This window comes from Arachis stenosperma, chromosome 6 (assembly GCF_014773155.1).
Source record: "Arachis stenosperma cultivar V10309 chromosome 6, arast.V10309.gnm1.PFL2, whole genome shotgun sequence".
In the NCBI taxonomy this organism is placed as follows: Eukaryota; Viridiplantae; Streptophyta; class Magnoliopsida; order Fabales; family Fabaceae; genus Arachis; species Arachis stenosperma.
The window spans coordinates 144,201,152-144,227,259 of NC_080382.1; the positions used below are offsets into that span (position 1 = coordinate 144,201,152).

At 26.7% G+C, this 26,108-nt stretch overlaps 1 protein-coding gene across 1 annotated transcript; it reads right to left on the reverse strand.

The window, feature by feature from the left end:
• Positions 1–14,257: 14,257 nt before the first annotated feature.
• Positions 14,258–16,982, reverse strand: LOC130936101 (cyclin-D3-1-like). The gene is made up of 4 exons (XM_057866089.1): positions 16,458–16,982; positions 15,940–16,126; positions 15,725–15,858; positions 14,258–14,792 (listed from the first exon to the last, which is right to left on the reverse strand). Exons 1-4 carry the CDS (start codon positions 16,860–16,862, stop codon positions 14,511–14,513), a joined length of 1,008 nt encoding a protein of 335 aa, XP_057722072.1. The 5' UTR covers positions 16,863–16,982; the 3' UTR covers positions 14,258–14,510.
• Between the last annotated feature and the right edge of the window lie 9,126 nt (positions 16,983–26,108).

Below are 26,108 nucleotides of genomic sequence, written 5' to 3' on the forward strand. Positions count from 1 at the left end.
TGCAACAATAACATAACAGTTAACAAGAAAAATCAGCAACAAGAAGAATAACTAACAGAGACTGAAGAAGAACAATCAGTGACGAGATGCTGTTAGCTAGGGCAAAAAGGGGGGTTAGGACAAAAAATGAGTTAAGATTTTTTATTGAAAAATAAAAACATAATGGAATAGGGAGAGGGATGAGAGGAACCTATCTGAATGACGGAGGAAAGACACAGCTTCAACGACAAAAGGAGCGGCAACGATAACTCTTCCAATGATGGCGGAATCAGATGGAGCAACTCCTTTTGAGACAACAAAATACGATCCAGTCAACTTGACATATATTTTATAGGAGAATGGTGGTGAGCAATTCTAGAGGAAGGTGGCCAGAGGATGTTGCAGGGGAGAGAGAAGAGATAAGAGAATGTGAGAGAAAGAAAGCTGTTTTTGAAAGTGAGGGAGAGGAGTATGCATTTTGAATTTAGATAAGGTTTATTGTCAGATTTATCGACGGATAAATTCGACGGTAATGCATTGTGTATGACTAAAACGTAACATTTCATTAATTGAGATTTATCGATGGATAAATTCGACGTAAATTTCATAGTAATATCGGTGTCAATTTTTCTTTTTTTTTTTCAATTATTACCGATAAATTTATCGTTAGAATATTAAATCTGATAGTAATTTTTTTATCCGACAAATTTATTATCATGTCTGTCAATAAATTCGCTAATAGATCTATTGCTAATGTGTGACAATAAATCTAACAATGTTCAATATTTTTCTTATAATGATACGCTTACGTTTAATTGGTTCACTCTTATTTACTATTTATTTATAGTTTAGGGCTCATATTTTATGTTATAGTAAAGAGAGAGTACATTAGTTTCATATATTAAAAAGAAAAAAAAGATAAATTATTTTAATTTAATAATTAATTTTTAGCGTATACGTAATATTTTAAATAAATATATTTCTTTTAAAGGAGAGACGACACATGATTGAAACTTTAAGAGACAACTCAAATAATTTGTATTGCTTTTATAAGTCTTCAGAATTGAAAGAAAATCCATGTCCTCTAATAATAGGCTCAAATAATGGGTGGATGATGAATATGGACAAATACTTAAATAATAATTGTCTCACTTGAAAAAGAGAAACTTCTTTTGATATCTAGTTAATAATTTAAGTAGCTTAACATTTATTTCTTAATTGCAACTGCATGAGCAAATACTAAAAGTTGAGCGAGTCACTTTTGTATTATATAAAATTTTTTCGATAAAACGTAATAAAATGATTTTCTGCTGTTTAATTTTTATTTATATGTTCTTTCTTAGAGCTTAATCATGCATGTCGATTATTAGAAGTAGTTAAGTAGAGATGTTTATGGATTAGGTGAAATCAGATTAAATTTGACTCAGATTTAATCCTAAATATACATCGAGTTTATTTTTTAGATTCTAACTTGGTCCTAAATTCGATAAAACCTAAATATTTTTGAACTACAATTATAGCGGGTCTAAATCGGATAAAAATCAAATTTTTTAAATTTTAACAATAATTTATAAAAAAAATTATTTATAAAAAACTTATTTATGATGTACTTATTTATAAAGAAAATACTTATTACCGAAAAGTTGATATTTATATCTATATTTGAACTTGAATTTGTTCATAAATTCTAATTTGATGTTTATTTGATCTATTTTCTAATTCAACAAGTGTAATTAAAAATAAAATAATAAGCTTATAATTAATATAATATAATATTAAAATTAATTTAAAATATATATATCTTTTTTAGTTCTCTTAGAATACATATAAATAAGGCGAAGCCAAATTTATTTTGACTCAAACTCGACATAAAATAATGATCGAGTTTATTTTAAAATTCTTACCCGACTCTAAATTTAATAAAATCAAACTAAATTAATTCTTAAAATATTTAGAACTGGACTGAGTTTTCGGACCGGATCGAACTATACCCCTAATTAGAAGAAAGAACCTAGAAAGTAGAACGAAAGAGGAGCACACCAAGAAATGAAACGAATCTTGTGGAAGATACTCACTTTATAAAATAAAACTAAAGAACCTTTGTGGCTTTGTTTTCATGCGATTCCAAAAAGATTCCCTATCACTCCCTCTCTCACTCTCACTCTCACTCTCACTCATATCACGTGTTCCTCGTCTCTCAAACTATAATTTACTTACTTGTGTCCCACATAACACTCAGCTTCCATCTTTGTAAGACCACTTTACTAATTTAGCCATCTTTCTTGAACTTAATATTATATATACATAAATTTTTAATCAATATTTAGTCTAAATTTTAATTTTTTTTCCTCTTTGATTGTTAGCTATTAGATATCTAATAATTCATTTATCAATTTTTTCTGTTAGTTTAAGCTTTTAAAAAAATAATTTCATTACATAATATCAAAATTTATTATATGACAAACAATTTAAACATTATTTTTTCTTAATTCTAAAAAAATAATTTTAGCACAAGACTAAAAAAACTTATGAAAATTCGTACAAACTCAAAAGAGTAGCTACTATGTGAGAAAAAATAATAGATAAATAACTATATATATCTTTTTATAAATTTAAACTTTTAATATAATAATTTTATAACATTAAAAAATTATTTAAAATAATTTTCTAGCAGAAGAATCTAAACGCAACAAGAACCAATCTCACAAGAGAAAAAGAAATTAAAGACCAATAAGACCAATTCAAGTAGAAAGGTCAAAGGCTTTCTATAAATTTTTTTTTTTGTTTTCATGGCATTTTTCAGTTCGACATGATAAGGATTAATCTGTTGCAGTACTGAGTTTCATTTAAGAATTTATCGCTAGCCAATATATTACTACATGCACAAGATAGTATTTGAACTCCGACACTTGTTTAAGTAAATTAGTGAGCTAACTATTAGACCAACCCGACTTTTTATAACTAATAAGGATGCAAGAATCATATTTTTGCTTTATTTGAAAATTTTGGTCACGTTTCGATGAGTCTTTATAAAACCAAGTGCGCCCACACGCGTGATCTCTTATTGCAACTTGTGTTTGCCAACCCTATACAATTATAACAAAGGCCTAGAAATATACAAAGAATGCAATTTGACAAGAAAGAACTGATAAAAAAAAGGAAGAAAAAAGAATTGAATGCATGTGTGGAGGAAAACAATGACAAATCTTTTCATGGATTCTGAAAAGGAAACAACCAACTTTGTTGTGCGATCCAGTTATGCCATTCTTTCAACTTCATCAAAACTAAGGTTGGCAAAATGACAAAAATGTTTGCCCAAAGTTTATATTCTAGTCTATATATTGATGGTTTTTATTTTAAAATTGACTATTAGACAAAAAATAGAAAATAAAATAGTAAATATGTATGTTTATTTAGGTCTAGTTTGGGTAACCAACTTAATTAAGTTCTTTTTGATAAAATAACGTAAACAATAAATGACTCTATTAAAAGTAACTTATAAATAAGTTATTTTGTGTTTGAATTTTTAATTCTAAAAGTACTTATTTTATAGAAATGTGATGAAAAGTAGAAGTATTATTGAGAGAAGTCATTTTTTTTTAACTTCTCTATAAGCTCTTAAATAGCTTCTTAGAAAGTTACAATTTGGTTTTGAAAATTGCACCAGACATTAATACTACTACATTTCATAAGTCAAAAGTTAAAAAAAAATTACTTCTAAAATTTTTCAATCGGGTCCTTAGTCTAACGAATCTTTTTTAAATGGATCAAACTTTTATTTTGGAGTCACATATATATGTACTTTACATATAATTAGTCCGTCCATTTAAGCACGCATACATAAAAGGTTAACCTTTTTTTTTTTTTGGTGATTCATAAAAGGTTAATCTATTTGATATTCCTAGAGAAACCTCATTGTTGGTTATATGATGGGATCTACCAAAAAGTTCACTTCATTCTCCCCCAGTGGGTTGTTTTGGTCCAATTGCTGGTTATTTAATTTTTCGTTTTATCTCAAAAATGAAGCGATCCAAACACATTCCCATAAGAATGGGCTGAGTAAAAAATATATATATATATATATATTTGGGTCACGTCAAGTGAAATATTTTTTGAATTAAAACATATGCTTCAAACTCAGACAAAATGCTACCGATAGGAATAAGGAAATCCATTCTAATCTATCATGACAAAAAAAAAAAATTCCATAAATCCATTCTAATCCAATAAAAAATAGGTAAAAACTCACGTGAAATTGATAGCCGAAAGTCTAGATAAAAATTTAGTCAAATTAGTCAAATCATCTAACAGCTCTCCATTACAAGTCGACTGCACCTAAGTTTCCACCTAAAGAATAACCTCTTGTTATAACTGAGAGAGAAATAAGAGTATATAATTTTTTACTTCATCGGTATATTTAAATTATAAAGTCCATATATAGTTGAGTATATGTAATCAAAGATGTGATGATGGTGTGAGTCCATGGACCATTGAAGGCTGCATTTGCATAATTGCTGACACAAATTAAATAAATTTCACAATGCATGATTGTAACATATGGTGTTCTCTCTTATGCCATGCTATCAAATTTTCCCATTCCTTCAATTCAGTTCCCAAATCAAAGGGGCCACTTCCAACCAATTTATACTTATCTCTTCTGCTATTCAATGTTCTTCATCATTATCCTCTCACTTATACTCTAATTAAGTTTACATTCTATCATCAATGACATGTACACAATTCTGCAAATTATAGCCAAATCCAACTCATAAACGCCCATAAAAGTGAAAGACAAATCTCTCATCCTTCCAATTTGATACTCCGAAATTGACACGCTAAAATGAATATTAAGATACGTATAATGAAGATAATCATCATATGACTATGATTATTTTTCAGTGTCTTTGTTTAAAAGATGACTATTTTTTAAAGAGGAAATATAGGGAGTCAATGGAGTATCTGTGTAGAATGGAGGTTTAAGAATGTTTAATTCAGTAAGATATCAGGTGTTTATTATTTTTGGTACTCGGATGGTTATTCTGAATAGTATGGAGATATTTTGTTTGAGAAATTAGTAGTATTTTATCTTGAAGGTTTATTTTTTAACTCATATTAGGCCAAATAAATAGTCCATTGTACACATTGTACAAATACTCCATTAACTCCTAGTGGGATTCTTCTTTAAATTTTATCTTTAAAAGTTTTTATTAATTAAATTGGTCTTTAAAAAAATATAAATTAATTATTTTTGTTCTTTAATTATTTAATTAATAATTTTTGTCAATAATTAATAACATAAAATATTAACTCACATCATATATGACACTTAATATATCTAATTAGATATTAAACAAATATAATTATAAAAATCTATTAATTTGGTATTGTTAGGTTATATTAGAATTAGGATTTATATAATTAGAAATTGATTAAATTAATAAATTTTCATAAATATATTTATTCAACGTCTAATTAGATATGTTAAGTATTATGTATCCTATCAATTAACGTTCTATATCATTAGTTGATGAAAATTATTAATTATATCACAGAAATATAAAAATAATTAATTTATAATTTTTAAAGAACTAATTTAATTGATAAGAATTTTTAGAGATAAATTTAAAAAAAAAATCTATCTTATAAGAAGTAATTCGTCTATCCAGCCATCTTTTTATATTAGAAAATAATCCTATAGTAGAATGTTTTAAACCATCTATGTTAATTAATTAATGAATGCGATTGATAGTGATATACAAATTAAACGCATGGCAGTGAAATTATATTTGAATTTGAGGGATGAAGTACGACGCATCAAATCCGATTAGTTATATAAATTCAATTTGTCTACGTCCAGTTAATTGTTCTGTCTTCATTTTCAACTTCTGAATTGAAAAAAATACTAAAAAATAATAACAAGTTCCATAGATTAAGACACATGATCTGATTTTTTCTTCTTCTTCTCTTTTTGTGGTAAGTGATAGCATTAACTTTTAAATGAATTGATCAACCTAAGGTAAGACTTGGGTATCATGTGTTCTTTTTTTTGTTTATTAATTGCAACAAACGGCTTTAATTTCTTCTATTCTTAACTATCATTTACGGACACCGACACGGACACGAGACACGATACGATATGAGGTCCGTTTACACGCAAATTTTAAAATTTAGAGACACGTATACATATAAAATATAAAATATTTTTTAAATATATCGTAATGATATTTTGATATTTTATTGATATTAAAATATAAATTAATTTTTTAATTATTTTTAATATCTTATTTTAATTTTATCAAGTATTTAAAATATTTTTTTTAATAAATAATAATATATACTATATCTAAATTTATTTTTAGAATATATGTTAAGAATTAGACTGGACACGCTGACACGTGATAGTATTTAGGTGTGTCCAGACGTGTTTGGAGAAAAATTTTTTATTTTTTATTAAGACACGGTTGAACATAACAGACACGCGTGTCGGACGAGTATCGATGAATGTCGTATCCAAAATATGTTCGACACACGAACACGGTAACTCATCAAAGTATCCGTATTTCATAGATTCTTAATAATGATTGAATGTGTCTTGCAAAATTTAAATATATTCTTAAATTATTTTTTTTATATGATTAGGTTCGAGATAAAGAAATAATAAAAGGTATTACATAATTTTTAGAAGAGGATTGCATATGGATGAAAATTGACCTATTGAGAGTAAATCAAAGACACTGTAATCGAAAAAGGTCGATGAAGTAATAATATTAGTTCAAATAGATTCTAATATCATATTAAATTAAAATAAAATAAGTTTAACTCAATTTTACAAACTAATTTATGGGGTACGTGATACCTAGACAATCTAAAAGAAGCCTAAAAATATGGGAACTAGAAATATAAAAAACAATAAAAAGCATGACCAAGACTTTAGGATTGTAGTTGTTGTATACAGTTGTTGCCGCACCGAATACGGCTTTCATTTTCTTTATACTTTTCCTATTGGTTATTATTATTATTATTTATTATTACACTCTTTAGTTCACTCAATTGAAGGAGTCAAAATATTTTGAAGAGTCCACATTCACAAACAATATGTAGAAAGAACGTATACGTGATCATTAAAATTAATCACTAAAATTAGTTATTAATATAAAATATATATTAAAATATAAAATATTAAAAATAAATTAAATTATATATATATTTATAAACAAATATTTTAATAATTAATTTTAATATATAAATAATATTTTTTTATCAATAATATGTTCATAAAACTTAAAGTTTCATTTGATTTTGAGAATAGGACATAATAAATAAAAAATAATATTTTTTTGTTTTATTTAATAATAAATTGAATATAAAACAAAATAAAAAATTAATTTTTTATATAAAAATTTAGAATAAAAATAAAATACAAAAAAAATTGTGTAATATGAATTATTCTGTGTTTTTATATAATAATAATAATAATAATTGTGTCATATATTATTCTGTGTTTTTATATTTTTACTGTTAAAAAAATATAAAATATATTAATTTAATATTTTAAAATATAATATTTTTATTCATGTCTGACATATTAAATATAATTTTATATCTTTGTATTCATATAGCAGCGTATTATCTTTATAAACAAAGGAAGCACAAAAGACCAACCTCCCTTTTTTTTTTTTTTCTTTTTTTAGTTGAAATTGAATAGGCAGTATAATTAAAATACCCAGAGCATTTTGTAAAAAGTAAAGACATATCATCTTGATCTATCAAAATCAAGAGATATTATCATTTTCCCTTGTCTCCCATTTTTTTCAAGGTGTATGTCTTCCTTTTCAAAATCTGTTTGACATTCTTTAATTTTAACCTACCCTTTGAATGACTTATATAGTTCTATCATTTTTTAAGCAGTTAAGTCATCTTATTTATCATATTTACTTTTTTCCATTGTATATATTAATATATTATTTTGATTTTTTTTATTTGTTAAAATACAAATACATATATAAAAGAAAAGGTCAAAAAGATTTATCAATGTAAAGTATAATTTGGAATTGTCCTATGTCCATTTAAATAAATTATAAAATAAAAAAGATTTAAGTTTTTTTCTATAGATGTACATTTGTAGAGAGGGGTTGAAAAAAAAAAAGAAGAAATAGTTATGTAAATAGTTTAGTTTCATCCCTTTTTTTATTGTTATTGCTAGTATTTAAGCATGAATATAATCCATCACTACAAAAACCATTTTGCTAAGGAAATCATTGTCTGCTGGTTTATTAAAGACCTTAACTTTTTAATTAAGTAACAATGTTGTGTTATGCCAAATTATTTAATGATTTAATAGAGTATGATTTTATTAGTTATTAATTAAGTCACAAAAGAAAAAAGCTGTGATGTAGATGTAAAATATGTGAAGCGTGAAATTTGCATGAATAAATATTTATAGATCAAAGGATTATTTTAATATAAAGAATTGAGTGAGACTATTTTAATCTTATAATAAATTAATTAAAAATGATGTATATCTCATAGTTATAAGCACACTAAACTTTATTTCAGGTATTGTTAAAAGATATAAATCTTGTAACAATATTTTAATAAAATAAAGAGTTTTATATTATTATTTAATTAGAAACTTGCGTTAATTTAAAATATGTGGATTAAATCCTTTCTTCAAATAAGGTTTGAATCTTCATATAAATACCATAATAACAATAAAAACAACAAATGATTAATCTATTAAGAGAGTCACACCACTAAATCTAAACTGATTACAACATAATAAACTCTAAAAAAATTTAGTGATATATAGAAAAAAAATAAAAAAATCAAATATTATATATGTCTAAAGTCAAGCAAACCAAAAGAGGTTGGGGAGTTCTGAACTTCTGATACATGGGATGTGAAGGGAGAAAGATGTTGTCGGCCATTGGCACATTTCTATAGATTTCAAACTAATGGGAAAAAATTTTAATGAAGATTTTATAATTATTTTTATGTGAATTTTTTTTTTTAAATTTTTGGATAATAGATTATATGATTAGATTTTAATATGATATAAAAGTGTTATTTTTATTTAAAATGTGATTAAATAAATAAATTACACTTTTAAACAAAGCATTTTTATAAAATGATGTTTTTGCCATCTTCATTTAAGTAGTTGCTAAATTTTAAATATATTTGATATTTTAATAGTTTTAAATGTCAAATTTATCTATAAAAAATATATATAATATATTAAATAAAATCAACTTTTATAATTTTAGAATATAAGTATTTTAGGTATATTTAAAAAAGTTTAAAATTATGTATAAAATTATATGTTATTTTTCATTATTTTGTGTCATAAAAGGCAGGGGTAAAGAAAGCAACTATGCAATGAGCTATCCAGCTGTGATACAATTATTCTTTAAATTTTTGTTCATTTCTTTTTATGTGTTCTTGGTTTGGAGAAAGAAAAGGTTTTTCTTCTCCCATGTCTTCTCATTTTTAGCTAAAACCAAGGCATAGACCCTTTGTCCTCCCCTTTGTATTTGTATGTGTGTTCTTGTCTTTGCTCAAGCTGTGCCCTGCCCTGCCACCACACCAACCTACCCAAAATAAATAAATAAATAAATAATTATATATTTTAAGAACATGCTTAATTTCATTGAAATTAATATATAATATGGGAGGAAGGAAAGAAATTGGAAGGAAAATAACTATTTTCCTTTATTTGGTTGAATGAAAAAGTTAAAGGAAAAAAATAAATAGTGTAAAAAAATGGGTAGGATCCATTAAAAATTTTTTCCCTCCAATAATGGATGGAAAATGGAAGAAAAATATATTTTGTATCAATATTTTAATATTATCCTTTATTTTTTAATATATTTTAAAATATCTAAGGATAAAATTATCTTTTCATAACATTATATACTATTGGAAGGTTATCAGGTGTACCGAGAATATCGGTGTTCCAGTTGTTTTAACCGTTGATCTAAATTATAAAAAATATATATAATATATATTAATTAAAATCAACGGTTAAAACAATTGGAACACCGATGTTCCTAGGTACACCTGATAACTTTCCTATACTATTTCCTTCATTCTTATTTTTCTTTCATCCAAACATATCTAAGAAAAATAAAATTCCACTCAATTTCTTTCCTTTCTCTTCTTTCCTTTCTATTTCTTTCCTTTCTATTTCTTTCCTTCCAACCAAACAAAGCCTTAATGTGTCATCTCAAATATTAGACTAGTTTAAGAAAGATGAAAATTTACCCTCTGAGTTTTATTAACATATATGGTGCCTCTTGATATTGTGACAGGTTATTATTATTTAAACAATGGCATTTAATTAGAATAAAATAATGTTGCTAGAGTTTTGGACAAAATTCATAATGAAAATCAGTGGTGGAACTTGAAGAGAAATTTTGAGGGGCTAAATATGTAATTTAAAAAATAAAAAATATGTTGTATTTTAATTTTAATTACAAAAAAATATTAAAATTGTTTTGGATAATTTGTACTAGATAAAGAATAATTGTTTAAATATTTACGATATAGATTTTATTTAATAAAATATCTTTTAATTTCATTTATTCTTCTTTTGACGATATTGTCAAAATTAAAACTAGTTATTTTTAAGGTTACATTTAAAAAATTTAAGATCAAACTCATTAGATATAACTGTTTGAACTTTTAAAAATTGTATCGAATTATTTTTTCATGATTTATTAGAGTAGTAAAATTATCAATAGATGATATTGTAAAATATATATTTTTTCCTTCTTAAATATTAGTCTTTCTTTTAAAAAGACATAATTTTTTATTTTTTATTATTATAATTGTAAAAAAATTAGAATATATAAAATATTAAATATATAAAAGAAATTTTCATTATAACGATAAGTATTAAAAGTTATAATTTAAACTTATTGAATATTTGAATTTTTTTTTTCTGATAACAAATTCAATTAAGAAACTAAAAAATGTATAAAATAGTATTAAATTAAAAGGATAAAAAAGCACCTAACTTTTCAATGATACATAAAATTATGGGCAAATGACATATTTAAATAAATTCAATGAATCTCTTACCCAAATGTGCAAAACAGAAATATGTTACGTGGTTGTGCAAATTCTAATATTATATAAACCGTGGGAGCCAACTACGGTTTACAATTTGAACATAAACCGTGGCTGGCAGGGACGGTTTCTGGAAAAAACAAAATGAGCATAAACCGTGGCTACCAACCACGGATTACCAAGGAAAAATTTAAGGCATAAACCGTGGGTAGCTACCACGGTTTATCTGGATATTGGCTTTGAACGTAAAACCCTGTAGGCTCCCACGGTTTACGTTTATAATACTATGTGTGTGTTTGGATTTCAGTTTGCAAAAGTGAATTTTTATAAAATTGATTTTACAAAATTGATTTTGATGAAAATTAAGTTTGTGTTAACGTGATTTATGTTTGGCAATATTTGTATCAAAATTGATTATAGCAAAATAAATGTTGTTTGGATTATACTACTCAAAATCACTTTTAGATGAAAAATTACTAAAAGAGACATCAATTTATTTTTTTATATACATGCAAAAACAGAATCTAACAAAAATAATATAAAAAATATTTATTATATAAATAAATAAATATAATAAAAAAATATGAAAGAGAGTACTATAAATTTTATAATGTTAAACAAAAAAAATATTCTATACTTTTTCTAATATTACCCGTACTCTTTAATTTAGTATTATTTTGAACTATAAATTTTCATTATTTATGGCTCTATTGTTACTTATAATTAATTTTTTATTTATTTTATCTTTTTTTATAGGATCATAGTTTATATTATACAAAATTTGGATAATAAACGTAATATATATTAATTACAATTACAAATTTTACAAAGTTAAAATAAAAAATAAAAAAATTAATATAAAACAAAGATAGAGTACATCAAAAAATAGAAAAAAATCATACAGATAAAAAAATAATAAAAATTTCATAAAATCAACTACATATATCATATGAACAAAAAATACAATAAAAACTAAATAAAATACATATGAATAAAATAAATAAAAAATTTCATACATAATATAAATACAATGTAGTAAAAGATAGAAAAAAGAATTCATATGAACAAAAAATAATAAAAAATCATAAAAATTAATAAAATATCTGAAAAATTATAGCACTATAACAAATAAAAAAATTAACAATATTTGTCATATGAATAAAAAAATACAATAAAATAAATAAAAAATCATATAAATAAAATCAAACAAAAATAAAAAATTCATAAAAAAATATACATATAAAAAATAGTATAGAAAATGATAAAAAAACTCATATAAAAACATAACATCATAAATCATAACACTAAAAATTAAAATATGAAAATGAGTACTAAAAATAATAAAAAATTAAAATATTCAATTTACTAGTGATTGAAATAAATCTGAATGATTTTAATGGAAAAAAAATGGAAGAAAGAACTATGAAAAAGTAGAAAGAACTACACAGTGAAACTTATAGTTATTGGTATCCTTCTTATAGAAGAAAATAAAGGGTAAGGTTGGTAAAAAAGAAAAAATTTTCTCACTTAATTTTTTAAAGGTAATCAACAACCATGAACGTGAAACGCAGAAGCTACAAATTTTAGCTTCTTCTCAACGTGGGTTTAGAGGCAGAATCGTTTCTGCGTTTAAAAAGAAAAAATTGCCAAACATAAAAGTGAAACTTTCAAGAAGCTCAAACGCACTTCTTTCTTCACCAACGTGTTTGCCAAACACACCCTATATATACATAATCCGTACTCATCTTCAGCGGATTATGTATATATAGTATTATAAACGTAAACCGTGGGAGCCTACAGGGTTTTACGTTCAAAGCCAATATCCATATAAACCGTGGTAGCTACCCACGGTTTATGCCTTAAATTTTCCCTTGGTAATCCGTGGTTGGTAGCCACGGTTTATGCTCATTTTGTTTCTTCCAGAAACCGTCCCTGCCAGCCACGGTTTATGTTCAAATTGTAAATCGTGGTTGGCTCCCACGGTTTATATAATATTAGAATTTGCACAACTACGTAACATATTTTTATTTTGCACATTTGGGTAAGGAATTCATTGATTTTATTTAAATATGTCATTTGTCCTAAAATTATAAATGTTTAGAATTTAATTTGGAACTTGAAAGATCGATACTTTCAATATTATAACACCAATATTTATTGAATATAATATCTTAATTTTGTGTCTAAAAAAATTAATTTAAAAATTAATAAAACTTAAAATAACATTAAATTAGATTGTTATAAAAAATTAGATCATTATCAAAGTCCATTATAGTCCAATATATTAGTTTTTTTCTTCGATTGGTAAGACTTCAAATAAAAAAAGGACCAAAGTTCAAAACCCATTATATTAAATTTAGCACAAAAAAATTCCAAATGAATAAATTATGTGAATCTCAAATACCCATAGATGACTTTGCAGTAAAGATCTGCAACCAAATATTATATTTAAATAAGCATTATTCATTTTTATATAAAATATTTGGGGCCATGGTCCCCATGAAAAGCTCCCCCTGAAGAAAATCATTATTGTTCATTTTTGTTAACAAATACACATATCATGTCATGTGCTTACTAAATTCTAACCAAGTTTATAATATTATATTCTTTAACACTAAAAAATAGCTGTCTCATTTAAACACCAATTTTTTATAAGACTTTTAGTTAGATGTATAAATAATAGTACTCTTCTTTTGTTTTCTTCGGTAGTATTTGTTTTATTTTTTTGGTAGTGTTTGCTTTGAGGTATTGGGACAGAAATTAAAAGATTAAAATTTAATATCATATTTATTGGCTCAACGGCTGGTATTAAAATTTTTGTCTCTGTTCTCAAAATTTTAGTATTTCAGAAAATGAAAATATAGGGCACTAAAATTTTTAAAGACAGAAATTGAAATTTTAATAAAATTTTATACCTAAAATACTTCTATTTTAATTAATTAATTTCAATTTTACTCTTTATGCAAATTAAATTAGAACTTCATTCTTGTTTCAATTCCTGTCTCTTACTTTACACCAAACAGAATATTAAAATTTATTTCTTTCCCTGTCTCTTAATCTCTGTCTCTCAACCTCTATCTCTCCACAACCTCTATCTCTCCACCAAATGCTAGCTTCGTTTTTTTTTTTGGCATATATACTTTTGAGTCATTGTTTGGATAAAGGAAGAGAAATAAATAATCTTCAATGATTAAATGATATGCTAATGTTCTGTTTTGATTTATGTACTATATATAAAATCTTAATTAGCACCAAACCCTTCAATTCACACACCTATAATCTCAGGTTTAAGTGGAAATTAAGTCCACAAAATTGAACCTTTGCCTTATATATAGCCCCATCACAACATAAATGTTTATTATTGAATCCAAATAAAGATAGGACTATATATATACATAGACATACATGATGTTCTCACAAAGAAGATTGAAATTAATTAATTAATTAATTAAGGGCTGAGAAAATCATTGCTTGAATTGTTCAAAGGAAGCAGTGTGTTCTTGAGTCCTAGGCCTCTTCTTGTTGATGCTGTTTGGTGTTGATGAAACAGAATCATTAGCAGATACTACTTCCCATGAATCATTAGAGCTATCATGATGATCAAAGCTAAATGACACATCAATTACACCACTTGGGCTACTAGGAATAATAATTGATCCAAAATTGCGTTTTTTGGATTCTTTGTAGTTGAATCCTGACTCTGATACAACCTCCAATATAAGATTGTAGCATTCTTCTAACTTCTCCTGCAACATATATATCAAATTCTATGTTTAATTATTTAAGCAATGAAACTAATTAAGTTATTAAAGTAACATTTACAATGAGGCAGTAACATTACAATTTGCTTCATACAAGTTTTGCAAGATCTTGTTGTACATTCGGGTTTTATTTGGCTAACTTTATTTTTCATGGACTTAATATCTTATAAGAAAGCTTTAAAGTATATCGGTACATTGATGTTAGTAAATTTTAATGGTTAATTTTAATTATATATATTATATATATTTTTTATAATTAAGATCAACAGTTAAAAATTACTGAAATATCAATATATTAATATACTTGAAAATTTTTCTATCTTATATTATGACGAGTAATAAGTGTAAATAATCTTTTATTTTAGATGTGATTTTAACTTATAAAAAAGTTATAAAGAAATATATTAAATTTTTATTAAAAACTATATATAACTTTTAGCCTAATAGTAAAGACAAACAGTATATTAATATATAGGAAAACTTTTAAACGGTTATATCGGTGTTTCAGTCATTTTTAACCGTTGATTTTAATTATAAAAAATATATATAATATATTTGAAAACTTTCTTTTCATTACATGTATTTTTTTTTTTTTTACTTTTCACTACATGTATTTCATTGTACAAAATTACTTTGGACACATGCACTCTTTTAGTAAATAAAAAAAAAGGTGAAATCATCATGAATGAAAAAAAAATACACAAAAATGAGTGAATATAGAGAAAAAATAAATATATATTCTTACTGTATTTAATTGTATTATGTTAATAATTATAATTACTTTATAAAATAAAGAATTTAATTAAAAATATCAAAAGTGTAGTATCACTCTAAAATTTAATAGCATATAAGACAGAGTAGTATATAATTAAGAACTTGACTACTTCTGAATAATGCTTGATGATTGAGATGCAAACCTTGTTGATTTCAAGAATAGCCAAGAACTGATTTTGGTATTCAGATGCAAGACAAGGCTCCACATTGTTGTTAACTACATGCATCATTGTAGCAGTTGCCAACACAGAAGGAAGATAACCAATAAACCTGGAATCTGCATTAAAAATAAATAAATAAATAAATAACAGAATTTTGAAGATATAGAAGTTAAAGAAAGAGATTAATTATTTATTACCTGGTAAGAGAGAAAGAAGAAGAGACTGACATGTGTTGAGGAAGTGAAAACATTTAAGTCTTCTTGTGATGTAATCAATGAAAGAGAGAGGTGTTGGTGGATTCATCTTCCACTCAAGAGTTGAAAGTACCAAAATCTCCATTTTCTTTATTGTTTTTGCCTCAAACACATATTTGCTGTCCTCCACCTACACATATTTTCATAAATCAAATTTCATTATTAATAAAATATATTATTATTAAAAAATATAGAATACTAACATATTATTTTATTCTCAATAATAATTAATTATTATATTTTAAATATATATATAAAGATATATATTTAAAAAATATATTTATAAAGACACTTCTATTAAATAGAATCATAAAAAAAATATTTTTATTAAATACATTCACAAAAACACTTCTATTAAACACAATTATATATAAAAATTGGCAGAAATTGACAAAAATACTGTTGGTAATGTCGCGAGATTGTTATTATTATTATTATTTTATATATAGAATTAATCATACTTGTAAATCAAGAGGAAGAGGAACTTGTGTCTCTTCCATTTTAGCAGCAAGAGAGATGCAAGCAACTGCAGCAAGATGAGTCAACCATGGCTGATTCTTCTTCATGGTGAAGGTAAAGAGGAATCTGTGAAGGTAGTTAACAGCAAGAGAAGCTGTGAGAGCAGAGAATGAGAAATATGCATTCACTCTAAGAATCCATTCCACTGCTTCTCTTCTTTCCCACTCATCAATGCAAAGAATGCTGAGTTTCTTCTCTTGTTCTTGTTCTTTTGATACAAGAGTTTTCAACTCTGAATCATCACACAACATGTCTTGTTCTAGAAACACATGATCATGTTCCTCATCATCAAAATAATGTTGTTCTGAGCAGTACAAAGAATCATGATGATGATGATGATGTGCCATGTCTTGTTCTTCTTTGGTACATTATAGGAATGAGAAAAGGAAAAGCATGATTGTGAAATATGCTTATTGAAAAAGAAGAAGAGAAACTGAGGGAGTGATTGAAGGATGAAAAGAAAGAAAGAAAGAAAAGAAAATAATGAGAGAGCAGAGAAAGAGTGAGTCTATAGAATGTTATTTATTGGTGTGTGGGAGTTTCCCAAAACCACCACTGTTATAGTGGCAGATTTTATTAGCTGTTATTCTTACAATTTAATAACAAAACACAAAATACTATATATATTATACAATGAGTTTAGCTAACATGTGCCCTTAACACATATGATAAATTTCTGCCACTAATAAAAAAAATTATTAAAAATATAAAAAATTCAAAATTTTAATATATTTATTTTATTTTATTAAATAAAAATATTTAAAATTTTTTATTAATAATAAATTTATCATGTCAACTAAATTTTTATACAATAGATAGGATAAAGTACTAAATTGGTTCATTACATTTGGGTGTAATTTTGTTTTGGTCCTTAAGGTTTAAAATGTTCTATTTAAATTGAAAAGAATTTCATTTAGTTTCAATATAGTCCCACTGTGAGGTCAAAGTTAAATAATTAACGAAATGTCTTACATAACAGAAGTACAAAAACAAGATCGATAATTTGGAGAACAAGTACAAGCTCCAGAAACACAAAATCGACTGTAGATGTATCAATACATTTATTTATTATTTTTCTTACCATTTAAATGAATACTTTCTATAGAACTAAATAGAATGATAAATAAATGTATTGATGCATTCACAGTTGATTTTGTGCCTCTTGAGTTTGTATTTGTTCTACAAATTATCGATCTTGTTCTTGTAGTACTGCTGTTATGTAGAACATTTCGTTAATTATTTGACTTTAATCTCTGGGTGGACTATATTGAAACTAAATGAAACTTTTTAAGATTCAAATAGAACATTTTAAATCTTAAAAACCAAATAGGATTACGTCCAAACATAAGGCCAATTTATACTTTACCCCAATATATAAATAAAAAAATCACAAACAGATTTCTCACCTTTTATACTGAAAAAAAAAATTTTCAACAAATTTAATTATAAATAGATTTTTTATATTTGTAAACAGTAGTCGGATAGAAAATTGTGTCTCTTACTAACAAAAGTCAGAGACTTAGTTATATTTTAATTTAGTAAAAAATTATTTGTTTTTTTTTTAAATAATTAGAAATAAAAGACATAAGTGTGATAATAATGTGTATTTATATTTTCAATCATATGTTTTTTATTTTATTAATAATTAAGCAATGGTCTAAACTATTGTGAGTGATCATAGTTTATATGAGTTTATAAATTTAAACTTTGTTATTGTCGTTGTTTGTAATAAAGATCTTGCCAATATATAAAACACTTTTTTTTTTTTACTTTGAGTAGGTGTCTTTGTCTGTGTCCTAGACATTGAAATAGGAGTCATCTTTAAACATTTTTATTAAATAAAAAATGTTGTATTATTTATTAATTAAATAAATTATTTTAATTTACTACTTATTATATTTTATATTAACTGTTTAGATGTAAGATTTATAGTTTAAAATTTATTATTTAAAATATTTTATTATTTGTTTTTAACAATAAATTAATTTTTTAAAAACATTGTACTTTTTATTTCGTTCAGAGCGCATGAGATATTTGTTTTTAAATACTTGATCATCTCTTTTACAAAATAATTTTTACAATAATAAATAGGCAAAAAAATATATATTAAATAAGTTTATTGGATGAATTATTAATACAATGGAGATATCATATATATCATAAGTTTGTAGTTGTTACTGTTACCAATTTCAACTAATATTCTTATAAAATATTATGGTTAGCTAAATCATATAAAAATGAATAAGTTTCCCTTAAAAGTCAAAATTATGTGGACTGACTTATTTCTTGACTTTATTTTGTATTAAAATTATTCAACAAATTCAAATAGTTGATATATATATATATATATATATATATATATATATAGTATTTAACGTACTAACTTTAATTTGAGGTTTATGTTGCAAAATTACAGATTAATCTCTTTAAACTTTATTTTATAAATAATCAATATCTTTGTATTTTGTAAAATAATACAACATAATAGTAACCACTATTAGATGATAAATTTAGGTATAAAAAAAATATAATTATATTTTACATAATTAACTTTTTCAAGTAATCTGATTATTATTTTCTTTAAATGAAATTATATATGTGATGAGTGATGACTACTACTCCTTCAAGTCCTCGTTTTGAAAAAACGGTGTCTCTTTGACCTTTCTTTCTAAGATGTTTCATTGGGGCCGACATTAGAAAAATTACGTAATATTTAATAATTAATTGTACATATGATTAGTCACCCAAAAAAAAATTGTACATATGATTTAGTATTTAATAATTATTATATCATGATCATTATATTATAAAAATATTTTATATGTATATTTAATTATATATTATTTAAGTCAATAAAGGTATTTAACTCAATCAGTTACTAGGATAAAATCTTACAAATATAAGGTTGTTAATTAGCGGATCATACTTTAATTAAACTCTTCTTAACAACCTAAAAATATAGTATGTCGGTCGGTTGGCCATGGAAGTTCTCTTTCTCCCTTAACCAAGCCTATATATAGTATTCACCTCAAGTCCTAAATAATTAGGGATCACACCATACATTCGTCCGATAGAGTTATAAATTTGATTTGTTGCGGATAAAGTTGAATACAAAACAAATTTGATTGTGAGTTAGGTAGGATATTAATTGAGTCTTAACTCTATTCAATTAATTTGTATCTTATATATGTATATATTATAAAAATATATTATAAGTAAATATTAAATAAAAAACTTTTTATTAGTATAAAATATTTTTATTATTTAACCAAAATTATTAATCAATAATTTAATATTTTTATTTATATAAAAACTAATTTTATTTTAATGATATATAAATACAATGTAACATTATATTACAGTATTTTATTTATATTTTTGTTATTAATTTAAGTAAAATTTTTTATGTAAAATTAAATATTTGATGATTATATTATTGATGAGACTATTGTATTATTTATAAAATGATTATGTTGTTAATTTTTATTAAAATTTTAATTTGTATATTCATTAGATTATATAATAATATTACATATTTATAAAAATTTGCGAATAGGTGGGATACCTATGAATTTACTGTAGTAAAATTAGGATTTGATTATTCTTAATCCGCTAATAAAATAGAATTGAATTTTAATAATAAATTCAACCCACAAGTAGAGAACCCTATCATACTCTATTCATTGTCACTCTTATAAATAATAGTATTTGAATAATGTTAGAAAGATAATAGTATAAAATTATTTTATTTAACTTAATATTTATAATTTTATATATATAATATTTATAGTTATATTTTAAATTATTTATTTAATTAGTAATAATTAAAAAATATAATAAAAAAACAAATACATTAAAGAAAGCCAAAGAAAAGCCAAGTTAAATTTCTATAGTTCTTAAACTATGACACAAATATTTTTTAATTATTTTTAGTGCTAGAAATTACCTAAAATTTTGACTAACAAATAAAGGTAAGAAGATTCGTACAATTACAAAAAGATCTACAATACAGTGGCAATATGGGAAGATGTAATAATTATCTTCCTATTAAAATGTTGCATAATTGTATCATGAAAATATTAAGGAAAAATATATCAATCGACTCTAAACCAGTCAAAAATAAAATAATTTAATTAATTATAAATATAGTAATTAATTTTATTTATTTATAATTTAAAATATTGGTTATTAAATGTTTTACCATATTTAAGTTAAAAAGTGATACATTTAGTATTATTGTAACATAAATTACAAAAATTGATTCAATTAACTTACGCCTCTTCATCCTTCTTTTTTCTCCAAATGCCTAAAACATAAGAAATTAGAAAATAAATTTAGAACCATCTAATTTACAAAAAAAAGAAACATCATAATGCCTAATATAAATACCATTTACGTAAAAATTTTAAATTTACTCAAAAATATTTGACTAATTTTTTACTGAAATTATCTTGATTCCTTAGCATTATTGAAATATTAATTACTAATTAATACTAGAATTATTTTTTGTTGATTTTATATATATCTAATGAAACGATCTAGACTGTTTGCTTGACGGTATCATTCGTTTTGACTCTTAAATCGTTAAAACGATTAATAAAAAAATATCATTCTTATAATACATATTTTATTTTCTCAAGAATTCATGTGACACCTTACATCTAATCTTATATTTGGTTGAATAATAAAAAAACATTGCAGTACAAATTCATATAAAATTTTCACAATTCTTAACACTATATCATGATGCAACTGGTAGCTAGGTCAATAACATACACAAGCTAAACAACCACATAGCCTACAATTAAGTCAAAAGCAAACAAACTCATTAGATACCCAGTGAAATTAATTTTTTGAAAAAAAAAATTGGAAATTCGGAGTAAATAAACAAATAACACCACCACAAAGTCCTCATTGAAATAGTATACGGGCAATTGAATCATTGCTCCAAACAAGTTGGTTTCTGTACACAGTTGTCAACAATACAAAAAAAATTAAATAAAATTAATGATTCCAATAATATTTGTAACTTGTTAGCTATATATATGGCACCTAACCAGTTATAACCCACTTAAAGATAATTAAAAAAAGTTTATTAAATAATCTTGGCAGTTTTGATTCATATTTAGTTATAAATTAAATGTGGTCCAATAATGGAAAAATAGTTTAACTTATTCAAATGATAATTATTATTATGATTATTTTTAATCGAAGTTAATATTTAATACCTTTATTGTAATCAAATGGTTCGATTACAATACTTAAGGGTGGCAAGTGGGGAAGCCCGCCCCACTAGCTTCGTCTCGTCCCACTAAAAGTCCGTCTTTTGACGGGTTGGCTCTCCCTCTCTATCTAATGAGACGGTCCTAAAATTTTACATTGCCCTGCCTAATAACGGAACCCGCCAAAAATTTTTTTTTATATTAAGTATTAAATGATATAAATGACCAAAAAATATTAAATAATATATATAATTTCATAACCATTTTAATAAATTTATAATTTTTAAAGATATAAAAAAATTATAATTTCTAAATTAATAAACATTAAAGTCTTTATAATTATAAATATGTAATAAACATAATCATAAACCAAGTTTTTTGAAACAAAATAATAAAATCAATATTGTCCAAAGTAAAATAAATATTGTCCGAAATATATAATTAAACATCTATATATTCAGAACATAATCAATCAAGCGTAACACATAATCCAAAACACTAAATTATAACATCTTTAAAAAAATTCTAAGCCCGGCAGGAAAGCCCATTCTGCCCTGCCAAAGCCCACGGTTTAAACGGTGCGAATTAAGCGGGCTTTTGATGTGTGGTAGTCTTAATTTTTCAGTTTGGCTCACCTTTTTTTGGCGGATTACACAGGCCGACCCAACAAGTTTAGACCCGTTTACCACCCCTAACAATACCCACAAAGTCAGGGATAAGCACATACAATAATCATAAATTTGGGGGACTCTTAGAAAAAACAAAACCAAGCTAAAGCATTAAGAATTTAGAACAATAGGTCAAGCTATTCTTCTCTCTTCATTTTCGGTGGCTATGCCTCCGAAGTTGTCCATATTTCTCCGCAAATTTCAGAGTTTGGGACTGTAACATCCTACCATACAGAGTCTTATGCTTAAGTCATAATTCAGAGATGGCAAGGTATTACGACCTCTAAAATAAAAATTTAGTACGTATAGTAGTATGAATGATTGATTATAACTAGGAGCCTTTGTAGAAAAAGGGGTAAACAAAAATCGCAACTCAAAAGCGCAACACTCCGATCGATAACGTAACGAACAAGAATAAACCAGCACGAGATTATATATATACAAAGGAGTGTCAAAAACAGGAATATCAAGACTCAAGATCCGGCCGCGAAGATAACCGGTCCGAACATAGCAATATATACATATGATAAAATAAGGAAAACCCCAAAGGAAACCCAAAGGGACACAAATACATAAACCTATTCTCCAAAATCTCCCATAAGAGGAGTCATCTCAGTTTGTATTATTTAATGGAGATAAAAGTATCTAAGCAAATCATATAAACCAAAACATAGCCCCGAGAACAAAGGATCTTCGCAAATCTAGAAGTCTCCAGCATGCCTTAGCGGGAAACCTCGCGTCCTGCATCTGAAAACCACAAAATCCGCATGGGTGAGAACCAGAGGTCCCCAGCATGGTAACAGCTTCCACATATATAATATATAATAATAGAGGAAAGCCGAAGGCAATCCTAGAACTTCCTCCAGAATAATATCAAAGCTTATAAACAAGCTAAACCATAAAGAGAATCTGACTAAAGATACTTCAGTCTAACTAATACTTCCCTTTTCAATTCCTTCAAACCTCCCAACCGCCATCAGGAGTATAAAGTAGCAAACACAGTTATATCAAACCAGAAATATACAAATAGGAGCAATTAAGGCATTTAGACAATTAGCAAGTAGTATGCAGTCAAATAGGCAATCTCAAACAATTCATATAGTATACATATGATGAATGCCTATCCCTAGTGGCTGATGATATCATCTGTCGGTTATAGAGCCAACCCGACAAGTCCTGGTAGCTAACCATTGGACTGTCCCTCTGTCACGCATCCCCAACTCGAGTTATACTCATCATAAGCTTGATCATAATCATGATCTATATCCATCACCTTCACTGGGGAATATTTGCGGGGGCGAGCTCATCCGGGTCTTTCATAGTGCCCGGCCACACTTATAACATAGGGTCAAAAGAGCTTCGAGTCTCAACCTGGAGCACGTGGTGGCTGGCCACTGCTTCCTCCCAGGGAAACTCTCATCTCCAACAGTGGAAGTGCAACATTCACAATTCATTCAACAGCATATATGCATTTATACATAACCATAATCATGGCTCCGCCGTAACACGGCAATAATCCAGCCATCCGGCTCACGGTTAAATCCATAACCAGCCGTTTCATTATCAATTACAGCCTTTCGGCCCATGGCATAACAAGCACTTCCACCACCATCCTCCGCCTCTCACATAATCATGCTTGATCCTCATTGATCATTCATTTTTCCCTTGCTTCACTCGCAAGTTACCACATTCACTAGCTCCTTTTCTAATAGCTAGGCATATCATAATGATTTAAGACATAAGTGGTGAGATCGGAGATTTAGAAGTAGGAGATTTCACTTTTAAAACTCAAAAATTAACTTTGGGATGAAAACAGGGCCACGCGTACGCGCACTCCACGCGCATGCGTGGATGGCCTCAAAAACTCATCGACGCGTATGCGTCAAGCACGCTAATGCGTGGATTGAAAAATACCCAAGCGACGCGCACGCGTCAGCCACGCATACGCGTGGGTGTTCTCGTGCCCCTAGCACAAAGTTGGCACAGTTCTAGCATAACTCTCTGAAAAATGGCTGGGCATTGGGTGCAGCACAATCGACGCGCCCACGCACGTCACGCACACGCGTGGATGGCGTTTCCTGGAAGAACGGCGCGTACGCGGCAAGTGCGCCTACGCGCGGGGGGGTCATTTTGCTAAAAATTTTCTAAGTTAAAAGCTGCATAATTCACAGATTCAAACCCCAATCTTCCGACGGACATAACTTCCTCATTTTAAATCGTTTTTCACCCGTTCTTTGAACGACATGGACATCCCGGATCCAATTTCATTTCTAAATAGATTTGACACAAAACAGAGATCCATAGTCCAAGTTATGTCCCGTCAAAGTATGCCCAGAAACCATATTTTTCATAAAAACCACAAAGTGCCATTTTCAAAACAAGCCATTTTCAACTCTTTTCCAAATCAATCAAAACATGCCAATTTCATCCCTTTTCGTTGAAATCAATCAAAATATATCAAATTCAACATCAAGCCTCCTCAACTCACACATTGACACATTATCTCAATTTACAAAAATCACTATCCCATCATTTTAGCCCACTTCACCCAAGTGGCTTAAACCCAAACACATTGACATATCGTATACTCTTCCTCATGCCAAATTTCAGTAACACCAATTCTAATAAATCATTATTGCACACAATCAATATCATACTCACCATCAACATGGTTCAACCCACAATTCAACCATAACCAATCATCAAGCATATATCACAACATGTATATTTCTCATACATCTTACCACCAAGGCATCAATAATCATCATCACATATATGACCACATCATATATCTCAATCATTCAACCACATCAACCATTCAATGCATATCTTAGGGCCTATAACCTAAGTATTTCCTACCACATTACATATTAGATACGGGAAACCGAAACCATACCTTAGCCGATTTCCCAAGCTCAACCGAAGCACTTCCAAATCACTTATCCACAAGCTCTCAAGGCCTCAAAACCTCCAAGAACAGATTTTTTTACCACCAAAACCCTTCTTAAGCTTTTCAAAATCACCAATCAAGTTCCAATATTCACACATACATAACCTAAGCCACAATCATCATACCCATACACAACATCTCAATACCCAAACATCATAGAACAATAAATTACACTCGCGTTGAGAATCTTACCACACCCAAGGTCCAAAGAGACAAGATTAACCTTCTCCTTCAAGAGAGTTGGGTCCTATAACATCAAAGAGCCCAAAATCTCAATATTTTTGCTCATGAAACTCGAAAACAAGGCTGGAAATTCGAAGAGCAAAACGTGGCTTACCTCAAGATTGATTGTATGAGTTTTGTAGAGCTCTCCTTGGTGAACGCGTGGCCGCAAACGGTGCGACAATCGGAGCTCTAGATCAAAAGTTATGGTGGTTTGAAGATCAAGTGAGAGAAAGAACTTGAGAGAGAGTTCTCCCCTCCATGGCCTCCATTTCAGCATTTTTTGAGTGATAAGTGAGGAGAGAGAGTGCTGAAAACTAGGGTTTTGGTTTAGTTATGTTGGGCCAAGGGCCCACTTTGGGTCCGGTTGGCCCGGTTTGGCCCGTTCGGTCCAATCTTGGTCCGAAGTCTATAAAATTGGTACCGAAATTCTCATCTCAACCTCCTCTATCACACTTAGCCATAAAAATCACATTTAGGGCTTTCTAGAATAAATTCTCATTTATGGGTTAATTAGCCGTTAATTAACCG

What these genes read in the sequence shown, in the direction of transcription:
- LOC130936101 (XM_057866089.1), bottom strand. Translation starts at nt 16,862, where the DNA reads ATGGCACATCATCATCATCATCATGATTCTTTGTACTGCTCAGAACAA. An exon ending in TCTTCTTTCTCTCTTACCAG is followed by an intron (nt 15,859 to 15,939) that starts GTAATAAATAAT and finishes TTTTTAATGCAG; the next exon opens with ATTCCAGGTTTATTGGTTAT. An exon ending in CTATTCTTGAAATCAACAAG is followed by an intron (nt 14,793 to 15,724) that starts GTTTGCATCTCA and finishes TATATGTTGCAG; the next exon opens with GAGAAGTTAGAAGAATGCTA.